Raw genomic sequence first — 22,611 nt, 5'->3', positions numbered from 1 at the left:
TCACCCTCTCCCCAGACAGTTTTGTCATTTAAGCCACCAGCCCCAGTCAGAAGCCCCTGGGTCAGCTGAATGCAGAAGGCAGGGAAGGAGTAATATCCAAGAGCCTCAGAATATGCTGCTGAGCCCCATACATTTCTTACTATTTGTAAAATGTATGGAAAGGTTTCTTTATTTCAGTAGTTTGGCACTTCCTACTGAGTGGCCTCAATTTTTCTTTAAAGCATGCAAAAATGCATTCTGAGCGGTGCATTCAATCAGTGGACTCCACTTTAGTGACACAATATAGTGGCCACCAGTGGTCCCCGTCACAGATGACACACACCCCAGGGTGTCCTAGAACGGGGTAGAGTTTTGGAGAGGTGAACCTGAGGCTTTCTTCTTTAGGCTGTCACCGACTTGTCCAAATCTGGGAACATTTGGGGGAGATGGGATTTGTAAAAATGTGAGTCACAGGAGAAAAATGACGGAGAACCACTTCCCCAGTTATCTAAAGGAATAAATGTCACTCTCTATAGTTTATACTCCCGTTAGCCTCGAGGTCTGCAGATAGAACACAAAGGGAGCAGCCTTCCCTTAGATCCTCTGAGGCAGGGAGGGCAGTGTGGGACCTCACCTCTATTTTCTGATAGACTTCCTTAAACATCCCTGGGATGACATACTGACGTTCCACTGCCTGGATCTCATCTCTAGTCGGCCAGATGTCTTTCAGAAATATCTGCTGTCCCTTTGCATTTACTCCTGGGGAAGAAATGTTCATTAATGAGGAAACATTCTAATATGCCATTTTCATGATTACATAGAGTCAAGCCTTGTTCTCCTTGGTAGTTATGTTCTATGAAGCCTGTGTGAACACTGAATGAGTGGATACAGAGTCATTGCCACTGGGGAAATACAGGGTGAGGTTCCTGGGAGCCTGTGGTCATCAATCAATACATAACCTTGCTTCATGTGAGAGACATCTTATTTAATATAAATTGTTGACTCACTGACATTGAACTTCCAGCCAAGAGCACTATAACTCTTCTGAATAAAGCCTATCTAAACACAATGCACATCACAGTCTGCTTGTGCTAAGAATGCCAGACAGCACTTCAGGACTACGCTTGAGAACCATTTTAAACAGCGACATCACCACAAAAAAGCACAAAAATGCAAAAAGCATGGCACTAAGTAGACCGAGAAAAGGATTCTTGTATATCACATGAGAGCTGAAACAAGAGGGCAGAGTGACACCTTCTCAGACCTCAGCATAGAATGTCCGTGTTGAGTGACGTACAGTTTTCACCCCTTTGTGCTGATCTGTGCATGACTGTAAACATACTACGTAAAATACATTTTAGTGACTAGGAAACTCTGTAGCATAGAACTCACAAATAATGAGGATCAACTGTACCTCTAAAGTTATGATTTCCTAAAAGTAAATTTCAGGGGCATTGTTTTCATATTATCTGTTAAGCTTATCTGAGGAAAGGAGGTGATGTATCATTTCTTTGGAATTTGGAGAAGTTGAAATATCTGCAGTGTGTTTCTCCAGAGTATATATTAAAACAATGCCTATCATTAAAATGAGAGCTAGAAAGAGGAACTATAGAAGAAACCAGACTAGTAAGATGTCTATTCCTTTTGGCATCTTTTTTCCTTTCGTCATCCTTTACCCTCAGTAGATTCTTGTCTTAACTGCTGCAGTTAAGTCTTAGCTGTGTATTGGAGAATAAAGAAGATTCTCCTGTTTGTCTTATCCCTGGAGGTTCTATGCTTCATTTCTTATTTTAAAAAGCAGACTTTCTTCCAGTAGTATTTCTGAATTCAGTGGAAAAAAATTATGGCCGCACAAACAAAATCTTACCCAGTGGCTCTTTCTCAAGGTCGATTCTGATGGTCCCAGCGATTGCATATGCTATTACTAAGGGGGGAGAGGCTAAATAGTTGGCCCGGGTGTTGGGGTGAACTCGACCTTCAAAATTCCTGTTCCCAGATAGTACTCCAACAGTTACAAGGTCTCCCTGTATAAGGCAAGATAAAAGTCAGGTCACTAAAAGGAGAGACTGACTAGACTTCTTGTCTCAGAACATTTGTGAGAGTTTCCATATCACAAAGATACAGGCCTTTAAGCTTCCCTTTTACCTGGTTCTCTCCTACTAGAGGGGAGAAGGGTACACAGGGGTGTCCCTGTGGGAGATACTCTGGGTCAATGGAAGCAGAGACATGTTTAGTGATTTTTAGTTAGAAGGCAACATACTAGTTATTGCTGCCTGGGGGCCAAGAACATGTGGGAAAGACCTAACAGCTAAAGGGAGTCACAATGACCTACATAGAGTCTATAATTAATGCAAAACAAACCAAATAGTATTTTTCAGGGTTCGGCTTTTTTTTTTTTTTTTTTTTTTACAAATATGAAGCCAAATCAATTTAGTTTAGATTCATCCATGTGGAAACTTGTCTCACTTTGAACCAATTTTCAAATTATTTAGGTTGGTACAAAAGTAATTGCAGTCTTCATCACTGAGATGGCAAAAACCAGTTATTTTTGCACCAACCCAATACCTATAATGAACAACTGTAGAGCTCTTTGTAGTCAAAACCAGCAAGAACTGAGCATTTCCTTGAGTGCCAGGCACTGCATAAAGTGATTTATCATCATCTTCATTCTCACAACTCTGTAAAATAGATACCATTATCATCATCTCCAATATACAGTTGTGAAAACCCAGGCACAGATAGGTTAATGAACTTGCCCAAGGTTACCCAGCTAGTAATTTTAGCTAAACTCTAAAGACCATACTCTAAACCACATCCCCTGCTTCCATGGACCTTCTTGAAAATACCAGCATTTTTGTCACACGTTACAAGAAAAGAAAAGAAACAACTGCTCCGAAGACCTGCAGGCACCTCCGCAATTACCTGCGTGATGGCTTCTACCACAGGATCAGGTAAGGGCCCGCTATTGCCAATGCAGGTCATGCAGCCATAGCCCACCACGTTAAACCTAGGCACCAAGAGAGAAGCACACACAAAAAAACAATAACTTTCAGTGAGCCCTTCTGCTGGCCACAGCTTCTGGAGACCACTGTTCAAAAAGGAATTGCAGTGCATGAACTAAGTTCAGTATAGTGCTATTTCTAAAAGCTTTCATTCTTGAGAGCATTCTGATATAGCATATCATATAGCATAAGAATACTATTCATATTTTTACTTAAAAAAATTTTTTTTAGACGGGGTCTCCCTATGTTGCTCAGGCTGGTCTTGAACTCCTGGGCTCAAGGGATCCTCCCACCTCGGATTCCCAAAGTGCTGAGATTACAGTAATACTGATGATCCTGACCCTGTATAGGCCTAAAGTGTGTGTTTATCTCTTAGTTTTTCTTTTCTTTTTTTTTTTTTTTTTGAGACAGGGTCTTGCTGTCACCCAAACCGGAGTACAGTGGCGCAATCATAGCTCACTGCAGCCTCAAACTCCTGGGCTAAAGCCATCCTGCACCCTCAGCCTCGTGAGTAGCTGGGACTACAGGCATGCACCACCATGCTTGGCTGATTGTTTTCAATTGTTTTTTGGTAGAAACAGGGGTCTCACTATGTTGTCTTGGCTGGTTTCAAACTCCTGGCTTGAAGCAATCCTCTTGCCTTGGCTTCTCAAAGCACTGATATTACAGGTATGAGCTACTGTGCCCAGCCTGTCTTGGTTTTTAATAAAACAGTTTAAAAAGTAAAACTATAAAACTTCAAAAATAGAAAAAGCCTTATGAAATAAGGATATAAAGAAAATACTTTGGAACAGCTATACGTTTGTTTTAAGCTAAGTATTATGAGTCAAGAGTTTCAATAAACTTAAAAAATTGCAAAATAAAAGTAAGCTATGGTTAACTTATTAAAGAAACATTTTTTAAAAATGAATTTATTGTAGCCTAAGTGTCCAGTGTTTATAGAGTCTACAGTAGTGTATGGTAATGTTCTAGGCCTTCACATTTACTCACCACTCACTCACTGACTCTCCCAAAGCAACTTCCTGTCCTCCAGAGTCCATTCATGGTAAGTGCCCTAGACAGGTGCACCATTTTTTTTATCTTTTACACTGTATTCTTACTGTACCTTTTTTTTTTTTTTTTTTTTGAGATGGAGTCTCCCTCTGTCACCTAAGTCTGGAGTACAGTGGCACCATCTCGGCTCAATGCAACTTCCCCCTCCCAAATTCAAGTGATTCTCTTGCCTCAGCCTCCTGCATAGCTGGGATGACAGGCACCTACCACCAAACCCAGCTAATTTTTGTATTTTTAGTAGAGATGGGGTTTCACCATGTTGGCCAGGCTGGTCTCGAACTCCTGACCTCAAAGTGATCTGCCCACCTCGGCTTCCCAAAGTGCTGGGATTATAGGCATGAGCAACCGTGCCTGGTGTACTGTACCTTTTCTATGTTCAGATACACAAATACCCCTGGGTTACAACTGCCCACAGGATTTAGTACAGCAACATACTATATAGATTTATAGCCTAGGGGCAGTAGTCCACACCACATAGTCTAGGTGTGTAGTAGGCTACCACTGAGGTCCATGTAAGTATACTCTATGATGTTCATACAACAACAAAATTGCACAACACACACCATTTCTCAGAATGTATTGCTGTTTTTTTTTCTTTGAGATGGAATCTTGCTCTGTTGCCAAGCTGGAGTGCAGTGGCACAATCTCGGCTCATTGCAACCACAGCTGCCTGGGATCAAGTGATTCCCCTGCCTCAGCCTTCCAAGTAGCTGGGAATACAGGTGTGTGCCACCATACCTGGCTAATTTTTTTTTGTATTTTAGTAGAAACAGGGTTTCACCATGTTGGCCAGGATGGTCTCAATCTCCTGACCTTGTGATCCGCCCACCTCAGTCTCATAAAGTGTTAGGATTGCAGGCATGAGCCACCGCGCCCGGCCTGTACTGCTGTCTTTTTTGTTTTTTTTTTTGAGACAGAGTTTTGCTCTTGTTGCCCAGGCTGGAGTGCAACGGCATGACCTCGGGTGACCGCAACCTCCACCTCCCGGATTCAAGCTATTCTCCTGCTTCAGCCTCTCGAGCAATTGGGATTACAGATGCCCACCACCACACTGGGCTAATTTTTGTATTTTTAGTAGAGACAGCGTTTCACCATGTTGGTCAGGATGGTCTCGAACTCCTGACCTTGTGATCTGCCTGCCTTCACCTCCCAAAGTGTTGGGATTACAGGTGTGAGCCACTGTGCCTGGCCTGTACTGCTGTCTTTAAGCAATGCACCACTGTAACTAATTTGCCTCAAGGAATCAGAATGATTTTAGCCATATTTAATAATTATTTTCATGTCAAAAGACAGACTCTCAGTTGCAGAGCCACTGCTAGTCCGTAACACACCTCAGCGCAACTGAGAAAAGGCAGCCCCTCTTCCAGGAAGGTACAGCACCACATCAGAGCACAAGGCTTGGTAAGCCGAGCACAGGCTCGAGTTTAGCCCCTGCTCTGCACTTAGAGGGTACCCTTGTATGATGAACAACCAGCAGAACCACGTGGAAGGGCCCTCTTTGGATGGAATGTAAGGGTTTAAGTCTCTACCGTATGCAATTAGATATCATCAGATAATCTCATATCAGTTACAAGGTGACACAGCAAGGTACATGAGGAATAAAATTCAACAAAAGCAATGGTGCAAAAGAAAACTCTCCCTCACCCAAGCTGAGACAGATAAGGCATGACTCCACTTTCTTGTAGGTAGTAGGTCACCACACCACTCCCAGGAGACAGGCTAGTTTTGATGTAAGGCATCACATTCAGGCCAGCATCCACAGCTTTCTTTGCTAACAATCCTGTGAAATGTAAACACAGTTATGCAGTGTGGGTGGCCACCTGCTCTAGGTGCCAGGTGCACTTCGGAAAAGAGCCTGATTATCTTCAGTCTGCATTTCCTGCCACCACCTGACCATGCTCCCTTCATGTTGGCACTATCTGCTGTTTCTGCTGCCAAACAGAAATCTAAAGGCTCCCTGGCCAATAGTCATTTAAATGTATGCAATAAACTCAAAACTTGGCAAGGAAATGAAGAAAGAGATTTGCTTGCTTTTTTTTTTTAAGAGATAAACCTAAATCCATTTAGGAATATATTATATAAAATGAGCTTTTCATTTTTTTGAGGGAAAACGATCTTTCTAATTATGTTTGATTTGGATGAAAATCATAATTGAAGAAGCCCTTTCTAAAACTATATCAGCTGTGTGCTGGTTGGCAAGGAACAGTCAGCCAAGAAATAGAAATCAAGTGTTCAGATATATCTTGAAGTAGAGGATTAAGAGCTCCTAGGCTGCTGGACTTTGCCAGATACAGAGACTGCTACTGGAACACTGGCTGCTCTGTCTTAGGAAGTATCACAGAAGTAGCAAAAACATGAGCAGTGGGGGTAGGGGCATGAGGGGACAAAAAGCCACAGACAAGCTGATGACTTGCCTACAGAAGACTGGTTTGCTCCAGACCAGACAAGGAAAGCTTAGGTGGCAATACATGGACTCAGGCAAAGAAGGTTTTCCTTATGTCCGTGTCTGCTTCATAAAAAGGAACCGTTGACACTGTTTGGTCTGTTGATGGATACAAGAGAAGCGTTGGGGATGACTAAAAATTTGAAAACTAAAGAGACCTTATAGTAGGGAAACCATAGATGTAAATATTAACAACTTAACCAGAATTGCGAAACAGGTCAGGTGCCCCAGGTTTTATCAGCCAGTGTCCTGTGGCCTCATTCAGAAACACCTCCCAGCATCCAAGTCAGAACTCAATCCTGCTGCTCACGGGTTTCACAGAGAACAAAGTCTGTGACAACACTTTATTTTTCTTTCAGAGTCTGACATAAGAATGTAGGCTTTCCCTGAAATCCAGCTTCCTTTGCTTTCCTCTACTTTTTTTCTGTGTTAATTCTCAAGAGAGACTATTATGCAGTGTATCTTCTATTTTAAAAACTTTGCTTTGGGCACTATTTATTGTGTAGATATTTATGGGCCAATAAATATCTGTATCTGGAAAAGATGAGGTTCAGGGAACTACATGTAGAACTCCGCTGAGAACCTGGGACATGTCTTGGGTTATTTCCACCTACACACGCATATGAGAGCATGAAGATGGAGTCAAATGCACTTACCTGCCCCTAACATCACAGATGGGTTACTGGTGTTTGTGCAGCTAGTAATGGCAGCAATGACCACAGAGCCATGAGCAAGGGTGAATTCAGTGTTATCATAGATAAAGGTTTTATGGTCACTGTGATGTTCGGGAGCAACTTGGAATCCTTTAAATCCTTGCTAAAAGAAAAAAAAATGTATATAGAAATATATTTATATAAAATATACATATTTCTGGCTAGAGCAAAAAAACATACATATAGTCAACAGTTCTCACTTTACATGAAGGAATGCTTTGGTAAGTATAATTTTAAAGGCCAATTCTTAACAAGGCATAAGTATTTCTGCAAGTAAACTCTGAAATGCTACAAAAAAATTACTCTTTTTGGCTGGTTGTGGTGGCCCATGCCTATAATCCCAGCACTCTGGGAGGCCAAGGCAGGTGGATCACGAGGTCAGGAGTTTGAGACCAGCCTGGACAAAATGGTGAAACCCTGTCTCTACTAAAAATACAAAAATTGGGGGGGAGGACTCAAGATGGCGCTGTGAGAACAACCCAGGATTGAAGCTCTCGCTGGATGCGTGGAGAGGGTGAGTTGGGGATGCATTTCCAGACGGATCTTAGTTGCCCACAGAAAGGGGAAATTCCCAGGTATAAAAGAGACGCGGGACGCCAGGCAGAGGTCTCGGCTGGTGTAGCCGGCAGCCGGTGTGGCTCCGGCCTGCGCTGGAGCGCAGAGGCGCTCCACAGCGCTCCATACAAAAGCGCACTGTTACGGGTGCCCTGTTGAACCGGCAAACTGAGACCTGGGAGGGCTAAACTTGAGACTGAACGGGACCTGGGCAGTGAGCCAGCCCAGGAAATCCCAGGGACAAACCGTTTGGGCTAGCGCAGTGCGACAAACAAAACGGCGATTCCAAACCCTCCCGGTGAGGAGGTTTTCTTAAAGTGCAGCTCCGCGGGGGAGGGGCGTCCCCCATTACCGAGGCAATCAGCCCCCACTGAGGTACACACCCATTGCGGACCTAGCCTGCCATTGCCGAAGCAACCCGGTACAACAGAGAGACCACACTGCAGGGCGTAGCCCGTGGCAACAGGGCGGAGACCGCAGCAGAAGGGCAGAGCCTGCAGCAACAGGGCGAACCTCACACCAGCAGGGCGGAGCCTCGGCAGGCAAATAGTGACTTGACTGCCTCCTAGCGGGGAAGGACAGCGAGGTGGACACTCACAAGGAAAGCCTCAACCACCCCCCGCCCAGACAGAGCATCTGAGAAAAAATGGTTTTTTTTCAGCCTATAAGCCCTAGATGAAAACAGAGCTCACAGCTCAGCAATTGAGCTCCTACAAAGTACAGACTGTCTCCTCAAGCAGCTCCCTGACCCCTCTATATCCAAAAGACTGACATTTGGCAGGCATCATCCTGGGACAAAGATAGCAGAAAAAGAAACTGGTAGCATCCCTCACTTTTCCGCAGCTGCTATAGGTGCACCCCAGACAAGCAGGGCCTGGAGTGGACATCAGCAGTCATACAGAGAAGGGGCTAGACTGGTAGAAGGAAAACCAAGTAACAGAAATACTTCATCACCAACAATCTGGGTGTCCACTCAGAGACCCAATTGAAAAGTCAGCAACTACGCAGACGACAAGTGGATAAATCCACAAAGATGGGAAGAAACCAGCGCAAAAAGGAGGAAAACACCCGAAACCAGAACACCTCACCTCCTAGAAAGGACCAAAACTCCTCACCAGCAAGGGAACAAAGCTGGACAAAGAATGACTGTGATGAAATGACGGAATTAGACTTCAGAAGGTGGATAATGAGAAACTTTTGTGAGCTAAAAGAACATTTACTAAATCAATGCAAAGAAACTAAGAACCTTTGAAAAAAGATATGAAAAAAGATTTGAGGAAATAATAACAAGAATGCGTAACTTAGAGAGGAATATGAATGAATTCAAGGAGCTGAAAAACACAATACGAGAACTTCGCGAAGCATGCACAAGTTTCAATAGCCGAATTGACCAAGCAGAAGAAAGAATATCTGAAGTCGAAGATCAACTCAATGAAATAAAACGAGAAACCAAGATCAGAGAAAAAAGCGCAAAAAGGAATGAACAAAGTCTCCAAGAAATGTGGGACTATGTGAAAAGACGTAACCTATGTTTGATAGGTGTACCAGAAGGGGACGAAGAGAATGAATCCAAGCTGGAAAATACTCTTCAGAACATCATCCAGGAAAATTTCCCCCACCTAGCAAGACAGGCCAACATTCAAATGCAGGAAATACAGAGAACACCACAAAGATATTCCGCAAGAAGAGCAACCCCAAGGCACATAATCGTCAGATTCAACAAGGTTGAAATAAAGGAGAAGATACTAAGGGCAGCCAGAGAGAAAGGTCGGGTCACCCACAAAGGGAAGCCCATCAGACTCACAGCAGATCTCTCGGCAGAAACACTACAAGCCAGAAGAGAGTGGGGGCCAATATTCAACATTCTTAAAGAAAAGAACTTTCAACTCAGAATTTCATATCCAGCCAAACTGAGCTTCAGAAGTGAAGGAAGAATAAAATCCTTTGCAAACAAGCAAGTACTCAGAGATTTTGTCACCACCAGGCCTGCTTTACAAGAGCTCCTGAAAGAGGCACTACACATAGAAAGGAACAACCAGTACCAGCCATTCCAAAATCACACTAAATGCTAAAGAGCATCAACATAATGAAGAATCTACAACAACTAACGGGCAAAACAGCCACTTAGCATCAAAATGGCAGTATCAAATTCACACATAACAATATTAACCCTAAATGTAAATGGACTAAATGCACCAATCAAAAGACACAGACTGGCAAATTGGATAAAAATCCAAAACCCATCAGTGTGCTGTATCCAGGAAACCCATCTCACATGCAAGGATATACAAAGGCTCAAAATAAAGGGATGGAGGAAGATTTACCAAGCAAATGGAGAGCAAAAGAAAGCAGGAGTTGCAATTCTCATCTCTGATAAAATAGACTTTAAAGCAACAAAGATCAAAAGAGACAAAGAAGGCCATTACATAATGCTAAAAGGATCGATACAACAAGAAGAGCTAACGATCCAAAACATATATGGGCCCAATGCAGGAGCACCCAGATACATAAGGCAAGTTCTTCATGACTTACAAAGAGACTTAGACTCCCACACAATAATAGTGGGAGACTTTAACACTCCACTGTCAATATTAGACAGATCAACCAGACAGAAAATCAACAAGGATATCCAGGGCTTGAACTCAGACCTGGAGCAAGCAAACCTGATAGACATTTACAGAACTCTCCACCCCAAATCCACAGAATATACATTCTTCTCAGCACCACATCACACCTACTCTAAAACTGACCACATAATTGGAAGTAAAGCACTGCTCAGCAAATGCAAAACAACTGAAATCATAACAAACAGCCTCTCAGACCATAGTGCAATCAAGTTAGAACTCAGAATTCAGAAACCAACCCAAAACCGCACAGCTTCATGGAAACTGAACAACTGGCTCTTGAATGTTGACTGGGTAAACAATGAAATGAAGGCAGAAATAAAGAAGTTCTTCGAAACCGATGAGAACGAAGACACAACATGCCAGAATCTCTGGGACACATTTAAAGCAGTCTCTAGAGGAAAGTATATAGCAATAAGTGCCCATATGAGGAGAATGGAGAGATCCAAAACTGACACCCTATCGTCAAAATTGAAAGAGCTAGAGGAGCAAGATCAAAAAAACTCAAAACCCAGCAGAAGACAAGAAATAACTAAGATCAGAGCTGAACTGAAGGAGATTGAGACATGAAAAACCCTTCAAAAAAATCAATAAATCCAAGAGCTGGTTTTTTGAAAAGATCAACAAAATAGACAGACCACTAGCCAGATTGATTAAAAATAAAAGAGAGAACAACCAAATAGATGCAATAAAAAATGATAAAGGGGAAATCACCACAGATTCCACAGAAATTCAAACCATCATCAGAGAATATTACAAACAACTCTGTGCACATAAACTAGTAAACCTGGAAGAAATGGATAAATTCCTGGAGTCCTGTGTCCTCTCAAGCCTAAACCAGGAGGAAGCTGAAACTATGAATAGACCAATAACAAGGTCAGACGTCGAGGCAGCAAGTAAGAGCCTACCACACAAAAAAAGCCCAGGTCCAGACGGGTTCACAGCCGAATTCTACCAGACACACAAAGAGGAGCTGGTACCATTCCTTCTAAAACTATTCCAAATAATCCAAAAAGAGGGAATCCTTCCCAAATCATTTTATGAGACCAACATCATTCTGATACCAAAACCCGGCAGAGACCCAACGAGAAAAGAAAACTTCAGGCCAATATCCATGATGAACATAGATGCAAAAATCTTCAATAAAATATTGGCAAGCCGATTGCAACAGCAAATCAAAAAACTTATTCATTACGATCAAGTAGGATTCATCCCGGGGATGCAAGGCTGGTTCAACATACGCAAGTCTATCAACGTAATTCACCACATAAACAGAACCAAAAACAAAAACCACATGATTATCTCAATTGACGCAGAGAATGCATTTGACAAAATTCAATAGCCCTTTATGCTAAAAACCCTCAATAAACTTGGTATTGATGGAACGTATCTCAAAGTAATAAAAGCTATTTATGACAAACCAACAGCCAATATCATACTGAATGGGCAAAAACTGGAAGCATTCCCTTTGAAATCCGGCACTAGACAAGGATGCCCTCTTTCACCACTCCTATTCAATATAGTACTGGAAGTTCTAGCCAGAGCAATCAGGCAAGAAAAAGAAATAAAGCGTATTCAAATAGGAAAGGTGGAAGCCAAATTGTCTCTATTTGCAGACGACATGATAGTATACCTAGAAGACCCCATTGCCTCAGCCCAAAAACTCCTGACACTGATAAGCAACTTCAGCAAAGTCTCAGGATATAAAATCAATGTGCAAAAATCACAAGCATTCGTCTACACCAATAACAGACTTAAAGAAAGCCAAATCAAGAACGAACTGCCATTCACAATTGCTACAAAAAGAATAAAATACCTTGGAATACAACTCACAAGGAACGTAAGGGACCTCTTCAAGGAGAACTACAAACCACTGCTCAACGAAATCAGAGAGGACACAAACAGATGGAGAAACATTCCATGTTCTTGGTTAGGAAGAATTAATATTGTGAAAATGGCTATACTGCCCAAAGTAATTTACAGAATCAATGCTATCCTCATCAAGCTACCATTGACTTTCTTCACAGAACTGGAAAAAACCACCATGAACTTCATATGGAACCAAAAGAGAGCCCGCATAGCCAAGTCAATTCTAAGCAAAAAGAACACAGCGGGGGGCATCACACTACCGGATTTCAAACTATACTACAAGGCTACAGTAATCAAAACAGCATGGTACTGGTACTAAAACAGATATGTAGACCAATGGAACAAAACAGAGGCACCAGAGGCAACACAACATATCTACAACTATACAATCTTTGATAAACCTGACAAAAACAAGCAACGGGGAAAGGATTCCCTGTTTAACAAATGGTGTTGGGAAAACTGGCTAGCCATGTGCAGAAAGCAGAAACTGGACCCCTTCCTGACACCTTACACTAAAATTAACTCCAGATGGATTAAAGACTTAAACATAAGACCTGGCACCATAAAAACCCTAGAAGGAAATCTAGGCAAAACTATCCAGGACATAGGAGTAGGCAAGGACTTCATGAACAAAACACCAAAAGCATTGGCAACAAAAGCCAAAATAGACTAATGGGACCTAATGAAACTCTACAGCTTCTGCACAGCAAAAGAAACAGTCACTAGAGTGCATCGGCAACCAACAGAATGGGAAAAAATTTTCGCAGTCTACCCATCTGACAAAGGGCTGATATGCAGAATATACAAAGAACTCAAACAGATTTACAGGAAAAAAACAAAGAAGCCCATTCAAAAGTGGGCAAAGGATATGAACAGACACTTTACAAAAGAAGACATATATGAGGCCAACAGTCATATGAAAAAATGCTCATCGTCACTGGTCATCAGAGAGATGCAAATCAAAACCACATTGAGATACCATCTCACGCCAGTTAGAATGGCGATCATTAAAAAATCTGGAGACAACAGATGCTGGAGAGGATGTGGAGAAAAAGGAACACTTTTACACTGTTGGTGGGAGTGTAAATTAGTTCAACCATTGTGGAAGAGAGTGTGGCGATTCCTCAAGGCCTTAGAAATAGAAATTCCATTTGACCCAGCAATCCCATTACTGGATATATATCCAAAGGACTATAAATCGTTCTACTATAAGGACACACGGACACGAATGTTCATTGCAGCACTGTTCACAATAGCAAAGACCTGGAATCAACCCAAATGCCCATTGATAATAGACTGGATTGGAAAAATGTGGCACATACACACCATGGAATATTATGCAGCAATCAGAAATGATGCTGAGTTTGTGTCGTTTGTAGGGACATGGATGAATCTGGAGAACATCATCCTCAGCAAACTGACACAAGAACAGAGAACACCGCATATTCTCACTCATAGGCGGGTGATGAAAAATGAGAACACATAGACACAGGGAGGGGAGTACTAAACACTGGGTTCTATTGGGGGAAAAAGGGGAGGGCCAGTGGGAGGGGGAGGTGGGGAGGGATAGCCTGGGGAGAAATGCCAAATGTGGGTGAAGGGGAGAAAGGAAGCAAAACACACTGCCATGTGTGTACCTACGCAACTGTCTTGCATGCTCTGCTCATGTACCCCAAAACCTAAAATGCAATAAAAAATTAAAAAAAAAAATACAAAAATTAGTTGGGTGAGGTGGTGGGCACCTGTAATCCCAGTGACTCAGGAGGCTGAAGCAGGAGAATCGCTTGAACCGGGAGGCGGAGGTTTCAGTGAGCCAAGATTGCGCCACTGCCTGCTAGCCTGGGTGACAGAGCAAGACTCTGTCTCAAAAAAATAAATTACTCTTTTATAATCTTTACAAAAAGCAGTCATGATATCTCATTTTTACTCTCTACTGAAATTAGTAATAATTACATCCTCACCACCTCGAAAATGTAAATGCGAAAACTACAAATTTGGTCTAAATACATGACATTACTGTACAGTTTAATGGATATAGACTGATGAAGACTATGGTTCTCACCTTACGGAAATTTTTAAAAAGGCACTGTTTTGACCAGATTCAACAAATAGTGATCAACAACACAAAGTACAGCTGAATATCTGCCATAATACTGGTGTCTCATAGATGATATATCTTCATCATTCCTTTGGAAAATGTTCATTGAAAATCTACTGCATATAAGACACTGTGCTAAGTACCTTGTGGGCTCCCAACGTGATTCAGAAACAAACCCTATTCTCAAAAGTACAGTCTAGTAACAGAAATCATACATGCGAATCAAGTACCAACAATGTAAGTTAAAGAATATGGGACACTATCAAAATATTTCAGACCCGGCGCCATGAAGTGTCCAACAAAGGAAAGATGACTTTCTGCTATGAGATTCTGAGTCCCCAATGCAGAGTAGTTGGTATCTGAACCAAGTTTTATGGAATTCACAGAACAGAATATGACAAGTTGGAGAAGAGACTTTCAGGCAGGGAGGGGCATGCACGAAGGTACAACAGCTGGAAAATCTTGGGTGAGTAAACAATATGGTGAGGGTCCTGTGAAAAGCAGAGAAGCTTAAAAAGGTGGGTTGACTTGTGTTTCTGATGGCTCTTGCTGCTTGGCTTGTGGCTAATGGAGGAAGTCATTAACGACTTAAGAATGGAGAAACAGGCTACAGGAAGATTCATCATCAAGCGGGGTGAAAGCCTGGACACTGAGTAACCAGGCAAGGGTAGAGTTGAGAGGATTCAACCTCTTCCCCCAGGCCCCTACCTTGGCTCCAAGGCAGCTCTCAAAGTCCTTTTTAATGTCGGACACAGCAACTTTGTCCTGAGGCCTTTTGGGTCCACTGCAGCAAGGCACTACTGTTTTTAAATCTAAGTTCACAACCTGTTGACTCACAAGAAAATAAATTATAGAATTTACATCATACCCACAAAGAGGAAACCAAAGCATGCCAGATAATTTAAAACATCACAACCACAAAAATAAGCAAATAAACAGAACTACCACATTCAAAAACAAGGAAGCCAATGTTTCTCTTAATCCTCTTAATTAATCTTAAGTGATTTATTTCCCAAGATCACAATGGGCACTTAAGTAGCAGGAGACAGGCAGGCAGCCTTGCCACCTCTCAGAAAGAACAGGGTGGGCACTGTAGATGCCCAGTGTTCTCCATTCGCCCATCCTTGGAGGCGGCTCATCATGCTTTGTATGGCTGAGAGTTAGGCTGAAGGTGGGTTTTCTGTTAAAATCATACATAAACCATTACACTTTTAAGGTGATTTGGGAGGGATGCAGCCATTAAGTTATCAACACCAGGAAATGAGCCTTAGTCTAACTGAATATTTCCTTTCCTCAATGTAGTAAGAAACCAAACAAGGGTCGCAGGACAAGTTTACCTTGTGGTCTAGAAAAATGCGGATTCAGTTTACACCTTAGAAAATAAAGGGAAGTCAGGATAAACAGAACTGACATATTTGTACCTTCACTTCTTTCTTGGTCTATAATAATGATGGTTTAGCCTTCAAACAGCTCTTATTCCTGTAGTGAAGTCTAGGATAAGTTCTTTAGTGGTGATTTCTGAGGTTTTGGTGCATCCATCACCTGAGCAGTATACTCTATACCCAATGTGTAATCTTTTATCCTTCACTGCCCGCTCCCACCCTTTTCCCGGAGTCTCCATTGTATCATTCTTATTCCTTTAGCAGTCTTTCAGTGGTCTTCCAGGTAAGAGGCATGAATCAGTAGTTCAAATAGGGGAGCACACTTAACTTACAATGATTAAGCCAGTAGGAATGTAAGAAGTTATATTATTGTTACCTTTACAATTTCCTTATCCTTTTGGTTTTTCAACCTTTTAACACTCCGTTCCCTTGTAATGCCTTGGCAGTGACTAATTTCCTACCAATGTATTCCTCCAAGAAAAAACACAATTAAAATTGCAGACTTGAGGAAGAGGAAATACATGCTCAGTGGAAGGCACTCTCATACCTGGGTGAAGTCTGGGTCTTGAGAAGGGTCATTGAAATCTCGAAACATTCCAACAGCCTGAAGATACTTTTTAATGTACTTTATTTTATTTTCATCACGACCTAAAAGGCATTTTAAGGAGTAACAAGTAACATAGGTTAGTATTTCCCAGTTGAAGTTTATAAACTGATACTTCCATCAGCAATTATCTGAGTACAAAACATACACTGCACTTACATACCAATAGCTCTGCTAATTTTCCGGCTTCTAGGAAAATGGTTTGACTCTCCCACTGATGCTGCTTTTTATTGGAGGCCATTAATGAATGTGCTGTTCCTATCAAAGTGACTGTTTTCTGAAAAATATTGTGGTTCTATCTATAGATAACTTCCCTCTTTTTGGGTATAGCCTTTAATTAAGAGAATCTTAAGCCTGAGCTAATTGTCAAAGCACACCTATACATTTGCCTTCAACTGGACAGAAAGACTCAGCATTCCACATGATCATTGTTAAAATTAAAAACCATCCCAACCCCACCCAAAACCACTGGCTACTGAGCACTTTCTGGACATTGTGCCCTAAACATTTTAAATCTATTACTTCAATCTCTAATCCTTTATCATAGTCTTATAATGTAAGTACAATTATTATTCTCATTTATGGATGAGGAAATGGCAGCTCAAGAAGATTAATCTTTCCCGTGGAACACAGCCAGTAAATGGCAGAACCAGAATCCAAACCTGAGCTTGACACCAAAGTTCAAAATGTTAACTCGCACTGCTGCATCACCAGGAATATGACTTTGAACCCTCTGCTATTTAACTCTTATCAAGATCCTGGTGTCAGAGGTAATGCTCATGAAGTATGTCCAGTGGACATGCAGTCCACCATTTCTCTGATGGTTAGAAACACAAGGTTTGACCCTTTGGCCTACCACTGATCAGAATTTTTTGTTTTAGCTGAATTGTAAACATTATCAGCTCTCAGCACAGACCTCATAAAAGACAACTGTATGAGACTCACTAATGTATTTGTCCTAACCTGTTGTTGAGCCCACTATTCACTACTCTCCATGCCATGTTCTTCATGAAGATGAACAGGAGAAATGTCTCTAGAGTTTAGTATGCAAAAGGGCTATGCTCTTTTGAAACAATATGTTTGTTTCAATTTAATAGCTGTTACAAATTTGGCACTGGATTACTAAGAAGTATAATGGCCACCTGTAGCACTATGGGAACTAACCTTCCCTCTAGATCCATCTCACGGTTTTTCTCCTTCTACCCAGCACAATCTCTCTTCTCTTCTTTAGGTTGATTCCCTCAATTATTTATTCTGTTCTTTTAGTTATCTTTCTCACTTAAAATCCTTTGCAAGGGGCCAGGCGCAGTGGCTCACACCTGTAATCCCAGCACTTTGGGAGGCTGCGGTGGGTGGATCACAAGTCCAGGAGATTGAGACCATCCTGGCTAACATGGTGAAACCGTGTCTCTACTAAAAATACAAAAAATTAGCTGGGCATGGTGGCACACACCTATAGTCCCAGCTACTCAAGAGGCTAAGGCAGGAGAATTGCTTGAATCTGGGAGGCAGAGGTTGCAGTAAGCCGAGATTGCACCACTGTACTCCTGCCTGGGTGACAAAGCAAGACTCCGTCTCAAAAAAAAAAAAAAAAAAAAAATCCTTTGGGGAAACAAAGATTTATTAATTTCAATGTGGTTATATTTAATAAAAACATTTTTTAAAATAAACCTTTTCATTGCAATCTTTACAATTTCTCAAGGAATTTCCTTAGGCTATGGGAGAAGACTAAGATTTTTTCGAGTAAGATTCTCACGAAACCCTTCCCATCACTTCATCCAGACACCTGTGCAAGCACCTCTGGGGTACTTCACCCACCTGCCCTTTCTTTTTCACTATCACATTTATGCATTTGTTCACTGGTTCAATTCAATGTCTTCCCCCTTCATTGGAAAGTAAGCTACTTGAGGGCAGGAACTTTATTTATCTTGTTCCCTGCAATATCATTGGGAACTAGACCAGATATTGATAATTTGCTAAATGCATGACTGAAGAGTTAATGTTTTTAAACTAATAAAGAAAATTTAAAAGCTTCTCAAGGTTAAAAGTCAAATTCCATTTTTTTTTTTTCCCCAGAAAGGGTCTCACTGTCATCCAGGCTGGAGTGCAGTGGCATGATCTTGGCTCACTGCAACCTCTGCCTCCCAGGTTCAAGTGATTCTGCTGCTTCAGCCTCCTGAGTAGCTGGGTAAAAGTCAAATTTCTAAACAAAGATATACATAGTTAAAGATCTGTCAACAATTTAAAATGCCTTCACATGCAGTCTCTCTTTTTTTTTTGAGATAGAGTCTTTCTCTGTCGCCTGGGATGGAGTGCAGTGATGCAATCTCAGCTCACTGCAACCTCTGCCTCCTGGGAGTTTCAGTATATTGGTCAGGCTGGTCTCAAACTCCCGATCTCAGGTGATCTGCCCGCCTTGGCCTCCCAAAGTGTTGAGATTACAGGTGTGAGCCACCGCACCCAGCCTTATTTCATTTTTTGGACATCCCTGAGAAGGGTGTTGCAGAGTGCCGTTCCTATTTGGAGCCAGGCAGTTGCAGGGTTGGAATCTGACTCTGCTATTTATTAGCCTTGGGTATTAACACCTCTCTGATCCTAAGTTTTCTCTAAAATTAGTCCCTAATATTAGCTAGTGAATCAATCTACCCTACAGATCTGTAAAGAGGTTGACAGCAAATACGTATCAGGTGCCTGGTATACAGCAAGTACCCCATAGACAGCAGTAACCATTACTAAGATCACTTGTTTAATGTCACAACACTAGTAGTGAGGAACAGTCTAAATATCGGGGCTTCTGTAATCTCTGAGCTCTTTCCATTGGCCATATCATCTCTGTCTCATATTAACTCCTTAAATCCCCAAAACCCATTTTGACTCCATTGAGAGAAAAAAAAATGTGTAACTGTAACCCAGTGCCTTCTGTTGGGTAGGGGCAGAAGGCAATGCTCAGATTCTCAGTGTTTTATGGAACTTTTTCAAAGAGCCCTCTGCTTTCACGGCCCTTCACTTACCTGTTTGCACCAGATACGTGATACTAACTTCATCAACTGGGAAAAAGGCCGCAGTTGCTCCATACTCTGGGCACATGTTGGCAATTGTAGCTCGGTCAGCAATGGACAACTGGGCTACTCCTGGCCCAAAGAACTCGACAAATTTGCCCACTACCCCAACTTGGCGGAGGTGCTAAGCAGCAGAAACAATAGAAAAGTTTGAGATCTGACAACCCACATTCAAACTGCAGAACTATCATCTTGCACTTCTCATAAACTAGTCTTGGACAGCAAACCCAAACAATAAATTAGCCCAACACATTTGTAATCACTTTCAAAACTTAAAAAGCAATGCCAACTAAACACAACATGGTATCCTGGATTGGATTCTGGAGCAGAAAAGGGACATTACTGAAAAAACTAACAAAGCCTGTAGTTAAGAGTACCACACCAATGTTAACGTCTTAGTTTTGATCAACATGCCATGGTTATATAAGATGTTAACATCATGGGAAGCTGGGAGAAAGATAACAGGAATTCTCTGTACTCTTTATACCAACTCTCCTATAAATCTCAGATTATGTCAAATAGTTCTTATTTATAAAAAGAAAGACAAAGTATGCCCAAAATACAAATGACACTAAGAAAAGTATTTCAAAATGAGAAACATTCTTTCTCTCTCTAAAGAGATGATTGGAAGTGTCTGTAAGTGCTAAATATTAAATTCTTTCAACCTAAATAACTACTTGCATTAGTTAAAATAATTTTTCAAAGGAGTAATGAACAGAATTCATTCAACAAGTATAAGTCAAATGTAACCAAAAGATCCCCATATCTTTTCCATACAAGGCACCAGCTAGGAGTGACTGACTTAGCTCTGCATAAAGCCAGTTTCTACCTACAACCACATAGATGGGCTCTTTTGGTTATATGGGACTTTGCCAGATTTTGTGAGGAAGTCCTATATTATTCCACATCTGAAGAACAGTGCACAGACATTTGTGATAAGTTGTGGTATTCAAATAAATCTAATTCCAAATTTCACAAAAATTAAATCAAAGAGAAATGTGTTTTGCACTTTATCAATAGTGTGTCTAGGCAAATGACCCCACACCTCCAAACTAGAAAAAATTATGTTTGTGATCATTAAAAACCATTGCTTTTGCAAGAGTCTTCCAAAATGAAATGGCCTTCTTTTTACAAAACAAGCAAATCACAGAAAAAGATGATCTCCTATAACAGCTAAAGAAAAAGCCTAATACTTTCCAGCTTGGTGACATATCTGTTACAATAATGTAGCTTATAATACAAAGAAGAGAATTTAAAAAGTCAAACTCTATTCATGGAACTACCTTGCTATTTACATAAAAAGAAGAACCATGTGGAAAAAATGTAGCAAAAGTATAAACACATGCATGGGAATGATTCTTACAACCTCAGGATAGTGATTATTTCTAGAAACAGGGAGTGTGGCTTTAGCCACAGAAAAGCCACAGATATTACAGATTATTTCTTTAAAAACATAGAGCTCTGAAGCAACTATGACAAAATGGTATCATCTGTTAAATCTAGGTGGTGGGCATATGAATGCCATTTTAATTTCTGTGTCATTGAACTATTTCACAATTTAAAATATTTCTTTTAAGTAAAAGATCCATGCAGCAATACTAGAGGAAAATACACATAATTATCTAAACTTAACATAGAATACTCCTCTTATCTCCTTAGCATTGCCAGAGCACATGGAAACCTAAACAAGATTCTATTATGTATTCCCTCCATTGGAAAGCTGTCATTGTAACTTTCCAAGACCACAGAAGAGGCCGCCTATCATTACCTTGGTAATGGTGAGCACGATGTCAGTGGATGTTACTAGAGGGTGGGGCTTCCCTGTCAGCCTGTAACCAATCACCTGAGGAAGCACCATACTGATTGGCTGACCCAGCATGACAGCTTCTGCTTCAATACCACCGACACCTGCAACAAATGGCATGACCAGAAGAATGCTTTCATTACTCCTTACTCTATCTCTCAGGTATAAAGTTAGTGTCATTTACAGGTAATAAACCCAGTTACAATGTTTAACTGGTGCAGAGTTATGTTTCTATAAACAGCAGGTTTTCTCTATTTTCCTTTATTGAGTTTTTTGACAAGTGTTTCTCAAAGCATGGTCTCCCAAACACCTGTATCAAAATCCTCTTGGTGCCACATGCAAGGAAGAGTAGACTTTGGGAGTCTCTGTTTTTAACAAACACTCCGGGTAATTTTTGTGTATGCTAAATGTCCCTAACCCCTTGCTCCTGTTCATTTTTCCAAGCATAATTATTGAGGGGCTGCTAGGTGCAAAGTGATTTTCTGGGCACTGGAAAAACAGCAGTGATGAAACTGCCCAAAATACCTCTCCGAAACTTGTGGTCATGTAAATTGATGTTACTGAGATGTAATGGAATCACAGTGAATTAAGGCGCATGCCCCAAAACAGCATACATGGAATAGAAACCTGGAAGAACACTCACCCCAACCAAGAACGCCCAAGCCATCAATCATGGTAGTGTGCGAATCCGTGCCCACGACGCTGTCTGGGTAATAATATCCATCCTGATCAAATACGACTCTTGCCAAATATTCCAAATTCACCTGGTGGATGATTCCTGAGCCAGGGGGAATGATCCGCATGTTGTGAAAAGCCTGGGAACCCCACTGGGATTGACAAATGGAAAGAACTCTATCAACACGTGAGGTACTTCTACTCAGCCCATCTTCTTGGCACCTCTTCCTTGTACCCCACATACACAGAAAACCAAACAATGGAACCAGACCCTGCCCATACCTTTAAAAATTCAAATCGCTCTCTATTTCTTTCAAATTCCAGGTCTTGATTCTTCTGTAAACTGTCTGCCCTGTCAGAGAGAAAAATGAAATGTCTACATGTTGAGGCTTAACATGTTAGTGGTCAAATTTATTGGTGATAAAGAAAAACGGAATTGCATCTCTGTGCTTGCTGAGTGATAATATGAATTTCATTCATGACTATTTACAATGCGGAAAAGGAGAGGTAACTAGTGAAAGTAAAAGGAGTAATTATTGTTTGGTTCAAGTGATTCCTACAATGCCTTTAAATATGGTAGGCAGAAAACATGAACTGAATTCAAGTTAAAACTGATTTAATCATAAAGTCTGACTCTTAGGAACAGACTCAAGACATTTATATGACAACAGCAGCTTGGACATTTAAAGAACTCTTGTTTCTATACTCCTCATCCATGACCTCATTGTAACACCTCTCTGACCTGGGTTGT

The 22,611-nt window shown here is 41.3% G+C and overlaps 1 protein-coding gene across 1 annotated transcript in view; it reads right to left on the bottom strand.

Moving 5' to 3' along the window:
• ACO1 (aconitase 1) overlaps positions 1 to 22,611 on the bottom strand; it is a 65,894-nt gene that overhangs the window by 11,084 nt on the left and 32,199 nt on the right. The window contains exons 5-15 of the mRNA XM_035307488.3: positions 22,143 to 22,212; positions 21,829 to 22,012; positions 21,150 to 21,289; positions 19,334 to 19,505; positions 16,266 to 16,366; positions 15,045 to 15,161; positions 7,134 to 7,293; positions 5,679 to 5,814; positions 2,902 to 2,986; positions 1,847 to 2,003; positions 614 to 738 (exon numbers count right to left, since the gene is read on the bottom strand). Of these exons, the coding sequence (XP_035163379.1) occupies positions 614 to 738; positions 1,847 to 2,003; positions 2,902 to 2,986; positions 5,679 to 5,814; positions 7,134 to 7,293; positions 15,045 to 15,161; positions 16,266 to 16,366; positions 19,334 to 19,505; positions 21,150 to 21,289; positions 21,829 to 22,012; positions 22,143 to 22,212 (1,447 nt within the window). The remainder of the gene's footprint in view (positions 1 to 613; positions 739 to 1,846; positions 2,004 to 2,901; positions 2,987 to 5,678; positions 5,815 to 7,133; positions 7,294 to 15,044; positions 15,162 to 16,265; positions 16,367 to 19,333; positions 19,506 to 21,149; positions 21,290 to 21,828; positions 22,013 to 22,142; positions 22,213 to 22,611) is intronic.

This window comes from Callithrix jacchus, chromosome 1 (genome assembly GCF_049354715.1).
Source record: "Callithrix jacchus isolate 240 chromosome 1, calJac240_pri, whole genome shotgun sequence".
NCBI classification, from domain to species: Eukaryota; Metazoa; Chordata; class Mammalia; order Primates; family Cebidae; genus Callithrix; species Callithrix jacchus.
This window is presented reverse-complemented; position numbering and strand designations above follow the sequence as displayed.